The 10,348-nt window shown below is 36.2% G+C and overlaps 1 protein-coding gene across 1 annotated transcript; it reads left to right on the top strand.

Annotated features, from left to right (window-relative positions):
• Positions 1-253: 253 nt before the first annotated feature.
• LOC139962776 (PSME3-interacting protein-like) lies at positions 254-9,902 on the top strand. The gene is made up of 6 exons (XM_071963097.1): positions 254-439; positions 3,884-3,998; positions 4,842-4,940; positions 6,336-6,457; positions 7,098-7,225; positions 8,883-9,902. Exons 2-6 carry the CDS (start codon positions 3,884-3,886, stop codon positions 9,172-9,174), a joined length of 756 nt encoding a protein of 251 aa, XP_071819198.1. The 5' UTR covers positions 254-439; the 3' UTR covers positions 9,175-9,902.
• Positions 9,903-10,348: the final 446 nt, after the last annotated feature.

Consider the following 10,348-nt stretch of genomic DNA (forward strand, 5'->3'; position numbering starts at 1 on the left):
AATATTGCACCACATTGCATATTAGGACCCTTAATTAATCACACCCTCCCCTTAGACCCCTCCCCCAGGACGACACTCACAAATAAATATTGTTCCCCCTAATTAAGTGCTGTCTTCCCCCCCCCCCGATTGAAATGGCTGGCGACGCCACTGGTCCCTGTACATAGCCAAAGATATGATACAGCAGACACATGTATCACCAAATGTTGTGTTTATGGCAATATTTCTTAGTGACGTACTGCCTCATGAGAAATAATCGCTGAACTAGATGCACGAAATTAGAACACAATGTGCCACAATTAAGGTACCCGTGTAGCTTCTGTCCTATCTTGAATGATGTATTGATTGTTTCCGAAATTCCGAGCAAATTCATGGTGCCTACATTCTATTAAAATCCCGGTTGTTTGTTTTCACTTAGCTATTACTGTCACTTTGCGTGGTAAGTAACATTTAGCTTATTTAGCTTAGTAAATTGTGCGCGAGACCTCGCGAACTAGGCTATAAAGCTAGGCTTGTAGTAAAGGCTTCATAATTGACGCACCCCCGTAATTGACGCACCTTCAATTATTACTAGCAATGATACAGCAGGACACCTAAACTTTTTGCAGTCAAGCAGAATTACATATTTTATGAGCTTGAATCCACTTTAGCTATTTGCTGACCAAATTGTTGTATTTTTTAAGCTTTTAACACCCTCCCCCCAGTTTTGCACGTTTATTGGACATTTGGAAATCTTACTCCCTAAAAATAACCAAAATTACCTCAATATAATACCACTTCTCTCTGGGACCTGACCTGTCTGAGCTTAGAGGTTCAGAGCATAGCAAAGAGCATCCAAAGTCAATGGATTTATCCTTAGGCCTACACTATGGTTAGTTAATCGACGAATGTGTCAATTTAGGGGTATGAGAGAACTTGACACAGCAGACATTTTGTGGCCAAATTCAGCTCAATTGTACGGTGCATAAGCACAGAACCTTAAATATTTTGAGATCATAACATTTCTGAGGAACTACACATATGAAAAACATATACAGTTGAGTGATTTGGAGTTTTCCTTGATAGACATCGTTGATCAAATCCTTAAGTGCGTCAATTATGAGCCCACCATGCTACTGTTAAAAGTGTTAGCTGTTCAAACGATACTAACGAAGTAAGCTAGGCGTAAGTTACTGTAGCCAAGGCCTAGACTAGTATAATTCGCAAGTGTTACTGTTACTAGGCCTAAGGCAGTAGCAGAAGGTTCGTGGACTGTCTTCTACGGTTGCATGTTACATTGTTTTGTAAGTTGGTGATTCAGTAGCTTAGGCTATGGAAACAAAAAATAACCCTTTTTTTATAAAACTTTATGGATGATAGGCCTAGCTAATTAATTTTCCATCAATATGGGACTACCTGCGCTAAGGTGACAACATTTTTCAGGATATCGGCGGACATGACATTGATGTTAAGCTGTTCTCCCCTCCCCCCCCTCCATGTTTTCATCAATGGTTACGACCTACAGTACACCAAATTTTTTAGCAATGCATTTTATAATAAAGATGCAGTCAGCCTCTAACGTTATAGCCTTTGGCAGTGGTAGCTTCTACCATATTTAGTTTTACAAGCGTAACCGTTAGTACTGTAAGTGAATTCTACCCACATGCACCGTTTTTTACAAACACAAAGGTGATAATGAAGTGAACTTAACCTAACTGATTGGCCTAGGACCAATTTACAAGACTGTTTCATTCTCATATCCAACTGACCATTAAATCTACATGAAATTCACACTTTTACTTCTGAAAGACACAGATCATGTTAAGTAGTGTAGGCACTGTAGGGTCTATAGAAGGTTAAAGGGTGTGAAGGACGCAAAAAGAAACGCCTAATGCTGGTAATCTGACCTAGTTTCGAATGGGTACCGTTATTTTCCGCACACGGTACTTTCCGCTGAAACAAAACGGTGTTTTCCGCACACAAATTTGTCAGCGGAAAACAACGTTTCAGCGGAAAGTAACGTTTTTTTCAGCGGAAAGAACCTTTTTTTTGGGAGGAACAGAATGACTTACTGAAATGATTAGGTACATGGAAGGATTTAGGAGGATGGAGAAGATAGCATTTAACTGGCAGGATAAAATGTAGCTTCGAGACTAGATTATTATTAGGATAGCTAAGGTTGTAGCTTAGGCTGTAAGCACTAGCTTAGGCTGTAAGCACAAGTTTAATTTTAGTTAAACAGCGCCACCTTATTTGGTTGTAGTTTTCGATATGGCATGAAGGTGAAAAAAGATGAGCTGCCGTGACGATTTGATCTCGCTAAGTTTCATCCTTTAGGGGGCGGGCAGAGGGGGGAGGGGTGTCTTTTGTGATATTTTCACATTAACAATAACAGAGTACAGAGTGAGAATATAAAGGGCTATATAATTGCCTCATACTTCTTTAAGTAATCCCTAATTACAAACACCCCAAACCTCCTGTAAATTATAAGCAGCTTAACTGTTCTAACATGTACTCAGTATAACCATGCTTATCGACGTTCTTTGATACTTTCTCATGTTATTTTTATCATCCTGAATTTGGTATCCTAAAATTGAGCAAAAATATAGTGTACAGGTAAGTGGAAAAAATAGTTGTTTTCCGCACAAGAATTTTGTCAGCGGAAAGTAATGTGCGAAAATTAACGTGTGCGGAAAACTACTGAAACCGTTTCGAATGAGGTGTAACAGAAGTGTTAGACACCACCATCAATCCTAGAATATACACACACACACAGCTTGCTACCATCGGTAATTAGACACTAGTGTACAGTCAGTACATACATCTGCGGTCAATACCTACAGCGCTGTGTACAAACAATACAGCAATGGACATCTCAGGTCCAGCTAAAGATAACAAGGTATCAAGTTTCATTACTGTACTGTCTGCATTTTGTAGCGACACGAACAAAATGTCACTTGCAACGGAAAGTTAACTTTTTCAGATGGCGGTACACGGTTTGGGGCGAGTCTTCAATGCCTTTAAGCAGTATGCACTACTGTACATTGTCAATCTACAGACTTCAAAATTATTTGTGTATATTGAAATATAAAATAATAATAAATATTAAATGTGCATAGAACAGACCCTTTGTGAGGGACATACTTAATGATAGAGGGATCTAGACCCCAAGGTTCCATTTGTACAAAGTTTGTACAGGTTTTCCAAAATGAAAGACATATTTTGAAAGCAAAGTTATGTTTACACCATTCGATTTGACTTAAAACTTTGGTCTCCTTTGAATGAACTATACTATAGTGTACAGGGAAAAATTTATCCAGCAACATGCTATTCAGAATAGTCAAATTGCTATACAAGTGCAAAGTCATGTCGCAATTTTTTTTAACAAGGTACCATACAGTAGTACTTTGTAAGGGAACCCTTCAGGGCCTTCAAAAGGGATATACAAAATTCACACAATAAATTAGTCCCTGGCCTATCAATTGAGAAAAGTACTTACATTCCTTAAGTGAATGACTACTGTAATTGTACTCCATGCTACTGTATAACTAGTCACACTTATGATAAAATGAGATAAAAAGTTTATGAGAATGTTGGCTAGCTGTGAAGCATTACTTCATACATGATATGCTGATAGGCTCTGCAGGTATTTGCTTTGATGTTATAATTAATGCTGACATTATCGATAAAGTTGATATCAGTGACATACATTATTTCCACTTGTTCCGTGATCAATTGAGCGACACTCTGTAATTTGTACTGCATTGATTTACCTTGCATTTGCTTTCACAGGTCAATATTAACATTGTACTTCATTGTAATTTTATATGCTATAAATTCTCTTCATAATAACATACAGTACCTATGATCTTTTACATTCACATGCATGTTGTTTTTAATGTAGATGGCTTCCGGAGGCCAAGGACTAAAAGCCTTTGTCTCAGAGTCAGAGATAGAAGACAAGAAGAAGAAGAGACAAGAGGAATGGGAGAGAGTTAGAAAGCCAGAGGATCCTCAAGGTATCTTTACATATCTTCTTTTCTTACAGTATGTGAGATTTTCAGTGGTATTCAATCTTTCCAGTAACTCACATAACTACTTAGAATGTAAAATTCTACACCCCTGGAAAGTATCATAGATTGACAAAGGTTTGCTCATATACTCCACTTTATACTCTGCTTTTATACTCCACTTTAGTTTTCATAATTTAGAAGACAATTTTGACATGAAAAAAACCTTCCTCCCCCTCCACCCCTCACCCCCCCCCCAAAAAAAACAACAACAACTCTGAGATGGGTGCAGTCTTGTGATTTGCTTCAGATGAATAGCAAGTTCTGTGGTCAGTCAGTGGTGGGCATGTCTTTGTCACTGTTGTGGTAGACATGCTCTTTCCCAGTAGTTGCAGTTTGTTTCTTTGAACCTGACTTTACATGTATGTTGCTGTTTGTTTCTACCTAAAGATAATTCTAAAGCCATACAATGATCACCCATAATTGGATGCCCATCAATATTAAGACTATGATATAAACATGTACCTACTGTACCTGGTGGGTTGTTAACATTTTAATTAAATGAAAATATTTAACTTAAAAAATCATAGGCTGTGATGAATCAGAACGATATCCGATGAAGGCTATATATTGTGTTATATAAACTTATGTTTGTATTGAACAGATCTATCATTTAAAGTTTATAATGTGTGTATGTGTGCTTTTTATAACAGTCATAGCCTTGCATTTCAATGAGTATGTTTTTTACTTCCATTTATATGTATATTCATTAACCTTCAGTTTGCAATGAAATGTAATTTAGCTAGCATGAAGTGTGTACTCACAACCGAGAATATTTATTTTGAATCACAGATTGCCCCGAAGAAGAATACGATCCCAGGACACTGTTTGAGAAACTGCAAGAACAGAAAGATACTAAGCAGGCTGAATTTGAGGAACAGTTTAAATTTAGTAAGTCATTGGTGGTTTCTTGCAAACTTTGCACTGAGCAGATTGGTACCTTTCAGTTTCTTTTTAATTCCCTATTCTTCCCTATTGTTATCTATTGTTCCCTTTTGTTCCCTATTGTTACCTATTGTTACCTATTGTTCCCTATTGTTCCCTATTGCCTAGCATTGCTTGTGACCAGAAAGACTGAGATACTCTTGTAGTTCGAATGATCATGCTGATTTTAATCTTGGTTTAAGTCACTTGAATTTTTAACAAAATATATTAATGATTCAAATTTAAACAAATAATTTTAGACTAAAATCAATTTGAAAGACCTCAAAAAGTCAGCGTACCCATTTATTTAATATAAAATGGTACAATAAAGTTCATTGGCATTAATAAACAGGGCTTTATGTATTAAACATAAAAACAACATTGTAACAATTTAAGACAGTAACAACAAAAATGAAAATGGGAGCGAGCACCACTTGTTGGGGTTTACCATGTAATATCTGATGTATACAAATTTGGTACTGAAAATGAAATGCATGCAATCACCTGCTTTGCTATCAGTTTATATATTCTTTTGAATGTCCAGTGCTCTGTAATCTTTAAGTGGAAGCAAGGGGTCATGGAATACTACTGTAAGTAGCTAACAATATCCTTCTTTCATGCAACAAAATGCGTGTTTATAGTTTGTAGATCAAATCTAACATTTGTTGACAGGTAAAATGTAGTTCTGTTCATTAAATGTCAACTGTGTGTTCTGTGCTTACCACAAAAAACTACTTACCAATGTATTCATGACAAACGTAGAATGGGATTCACAAAATTACAAAGTCAATTTAAATACATGACCTGGTTTGAATCAAGAAAATTCTGTGTAGTTTGATGTATTATAATTTTTAGTATAAAAACCCAGTTTCTGTTCATTAAATGACTATGGTGTATCCTGCATGTACCACAAAAACATTCACCAAATATTGAAGTTAAAAAATGGTATTAATTTGACTGAATATATTCTTTTTCATTTAACAGTCTGCATGGTGCTGCATAAAAGGATGCTACATAGAAGCAAGTAGGCATTATCCATAGTATACATAGTATGCGTAGTATACATATGTATTTGAACAGAGTATTGCCAGCAAAACACTCCAATAAACCTGTCACATGTCTTAAATATTTCTGGGGCAACTTAACCTCCACATAACCAATCACTATTTATGCACAAAGAAGTCTTTTAATAAGTACTGTAAGTGCAATTGTTTTCATCTCTTCGTTAGTTGACACTGCCCTAACATTAATGAATGGTAGACCTGAATATTGTGATTGGGCAGTTAGTTCATATAATGAGATCGCTATTTCGTACAAACAGTCATTCCTTACAGAGTAATTGGAAGCTTTTCATGTTTATAGAGAACATGGTGAGAGGCTTGGATGATGAAGAGACAGAGTTCTTGGAAGAGGTTTCGCAGAAACAACAGGAACTGGAGAAGAGCAAGATGAAAGAAGAAAAGGAATTGTTGGACCAATTTAAAATATCCTTTGCATTGTGGATATTAAGGAAAGAGATGTGGATGAGATCAGGTTTATCTGCTTAAGTTGGTTTTAGAATCAGGTGACATTGAAATCTGTAGAAGTTGCCTTAACTTGATTTCAGTGACCAGATAGTTTGTGATGAATGCTCATTGGTACATTCTGTAATCAATATCAGGTTTGAGTTTCTGTTATTTGCATATCTAGCACTGAAAAACTGCTACCACTGGTTTTAACAGCACATTCAACAATATACGGTACAGTGACAAAATGTAAAACCCTGTAATAGCTTGGTTGAGAAACAAACTGTTTTTATACCTGCATAAGAAACAATATTTGAAAAAAAAAGCACACTTTTACAGTTTAAGTGTATTAAGTCCATCATTAAGGGATGTTGCCTTGGTTTTCTTTTTTTCTTTTCTTTTTTGTCTCTGATGATTGAACCAAAACATTGGCAATATCCTTCACCTTGAAAAATATAAATTATTTTATAGGGTATTGGTTGTTGTCACTTTTCAACAACAATGTTTGTTCTGAGAGTAAATTACACATGTCTAGGTTACATTTGAAAGGAACAGTTGATACTAAAAATATTAAAATCAAGATGCTCTTCAATGTCTTTGCCTTAACTGTGCTATTTACAATCGGGTGGTATCTGTGGCAGATGACACAGATAAGAAAAAGCCAGATCAGTCCAAGCCTTCCAATTCTTCAGCCACAGCTGGTAACAGACAGGCATCTCTTCTAGCAGGAGCTGTGAAGAGGAAAAGGTATCGAATATTCTCGTTCTATTTCTGGTAATATTTGGGAGGAAATGTCAAGGAAATTTATTCTTGCTTCTTTTCAACTGATATTAACTTTATACACATGTATATTCATGAGTCTGGGCAAATCGTACAACAGGGAAACAGGTATTGCTTTCATTACATCAATTGAAAGAAGAGTAGATATTACTACAGTTGCTTATCAAAATGCAAAGAAATGTTATCAATAATCATGTGTTTGGTGTGTGTATGCTGGATACTCCTTAAAGGATCAGAAAAGAATGATAAGGTATTTGTTGTCAGTAAGAGACAAACTTTTCACACAACTGATAACCAAATAAATGGACTTGCTTTTCAGTTTTACTTGATATCATGTCACCCTCTCATGAATACAAGAAGTTGAATACTGTTATCTCATTTCCCTACATGTAATGTATAGGGAGATGAGATACTGTACTTCACCCCACACCAGAAATGTGAGGAAGTGTGTGGGTGAGTGTGTGTGTTAATGAGCAAAAAAAGTGTCACAACTTCTCCTAGGACCCTAAGTCCGATAAAGTTCAAGCTTGGTGGGTAGGTGCCTGATCATGTAAATTCGTGTCTGTGTGATTGATAACTTCATAGCAGAAAGGTCAGAGGTCAATAAACCTAAAATAATATTTGTAGCCTTTTTCTGCTTGTCAAATGTAGGAAAACGTCATTAAACCACGCAATATGTGGAGAGTGATGAGACGAATAATAAAATAAGACAGATTTAGGTGTTTAGGGTCGGGGTCAAAGGTCAACTGAGCTCACAAGTCAAATTGGCCTAAATTGTGCAACAAATACAGTACCTTAACTCCCTTAGGCCACAGAATTATATGATTTGTGGGTAGTATTATCTTCCATTACCATCATTGCTTATTTATACCTGAACTCCCTATGTTAGGCAACAGAATTATATCATTTTGTGGGTAGTATTGTTTTTCATTAACAACATTGCTTGTTTAAACTTTAACTCCCTTAGTTAGACAACAGAATTATATTATTTGTGGGTAGTATTGTCTGCTATTACCATCATTGCTTGTTTATACCTTAACTCCCTTAGTTAGGCAACATAATTATATTATTTGTGGGTAATATTGTCTTTCATTACCATCATTGCTTGTTTATACCCTAACTCCCTTAGTTAAACAACGTACCCTTATATTATTTGTGGGTAGTATTGTCTGTCATTACCAACATTGCTTGTTTATACCTTAACTCCCTTAGTTAGGCAACATAATTATGTTATTTGTGGGTAGTATCGTCTTCCTTTACCATCAATTTTGTAGAAATTATATATAAATAAAAAATTGATAAAATGAGCAAAGAGCAAAGAAATGTTTTTTTTAGAACAATATTTGAACTATTGACCTCTGGGTAACAAATGGTTTGTAAACCTGCTGTCACTGGTTCGAATCCCAATCCAGTGAAAAGATCATTGCTCTTTTCCATTACAAAAATTTAAACTAAAGCTCAAACAATGGGCTTTACAGTTCTATGCAAATGTATAGCAGAATGTTGAAGTATTAGTGATACCTCTGGTTATAACAGTGTCATTCTACATTAAAGAATTGCCTACAGTGCGAGTCCATTCTTCCACAAGCACTTTTCTTAGACTGTTTATTTTATTATATCACAGACAAACTTCTGATGAAACAGAACCGATTGCTAAAAAGACTGATGGCCTTGTAAGTGCTGGTGATGCTGACAGAAATAAACCAGATAATTCCATTCCAGAAAGGTTAAACCAGTCACAAGAAACACATCTTCCAATCAAGGGGACTCTGCAGAATGGAGTGGAATGCATTGGCATTCTGCCAGGAATCGGATTTTACGCTCACAGTAGCGATGAATCATCAAATTCGGATAGCAGCGATGAAGACCTGACAGAGATAATTGGAACTGTCCACAGGGGAAAGAAAGGACATTAAAACGGAGAGGAAAGTCTTCCTTATAAGACAAAAGGATAAAGTGAGCAGGTCGCTGATGTTGTGGCGTGGCGGTGGTCTCTAGGAGAGGAGGGTGATCATGGTTGTGACTTGCCAGACTTTCATCCCATGTGTACCCGTGCAGTAGTGAAACTTTTAAACCCTTTTAGCTTGAAATCCCGTTAGATGGTTAGAAATAGTGTGGTGTTTTATAATATGAAAGTAGCCGGTTGAAAACTGTCAGATACAGTCAAACTTCACTGCAGTGTTTATTGAAGATAAGCAAAATTTTTCTGTTGGCTGCCTATCATCACCATTGATGTTTGACTTATCTCACTTTGATTTATTTCTAAGTTTTGGATGAGTAAGCAACTGCATCTTCTCTACAACTATGCGTAAGTAAGAGGCCATCATGTTTTGATCCTTACTGGCGTTGAAGTTGTCTCTGTCACAATCTAATTTAATTGTTGCTATCTTACAGTCGCTGATGACATGTTTCTTGATGGTACTTGCTAATTTAAAAGAAATACAAACATCAAATGCATTTTTGGGTATGTTAGTAACCATTTTGCATGATACACTAATTCTCAGAAATTGACTAAGTTTGGAAACTTTCTCACATGAATGCTGATGGCAGTCTGTGATTTATTTTTTATCTACCATCGCATTGCTAAATGCTAGAGATAATAAAGTGTAGCTAAGCCACAAATGGGTACCACAAATGGGTACCATGAATGAGTACCAAAAAATAGGTACCACAAATGGGTACCACGAATGGGTACCAAAAAATAGGTACCACAAATGGGTACCACGAATGGGTACCACAAATTGTTATTATTTTCAAAGAACATGACCATCACCTTTTTTTTTATGATCTTGCTAATATTGTACATTCGTCTCCCTGACAAGTACCAAAGTTTAATGTATGGTGTTGTTAGGTGTTGTTTATTGCAGGTTTTCATGGTAATAAGAATGTCTGGACTTAGTTGACTCTCGTGTATTCTGCTTGTACAACACTGTGAAGACACCCCCTGTATAACCCGTTAAGAAGTTTGAAAGTACTACTGGTGCTAAAAACTTTGCTGCTGATATCATAGGAAACAATTAGGTTGTTTTTAGGTTTTTTTTGCTGATTTAATATAAAAGTTTTATCAATACCAATTTGGCTGAGATGAGG

The sequence above is a fragment of the Apostichopus japonicus genome, chromosome 3 (genome assembly GCF_037975245.1).
Source record: "Apostichopus japonicus isolate 1M-3 chromosome 3, ASM3797524v1, whole genome shotgun sequence".
Taxonomy (NCBI): domain Eukaryota; kingdom Metazoa; phylum Echinodermata; class Holothuroidea; order Aspidochirotida; family Stichopodidae; genus Apostichopus; species Apostichopus japonicus.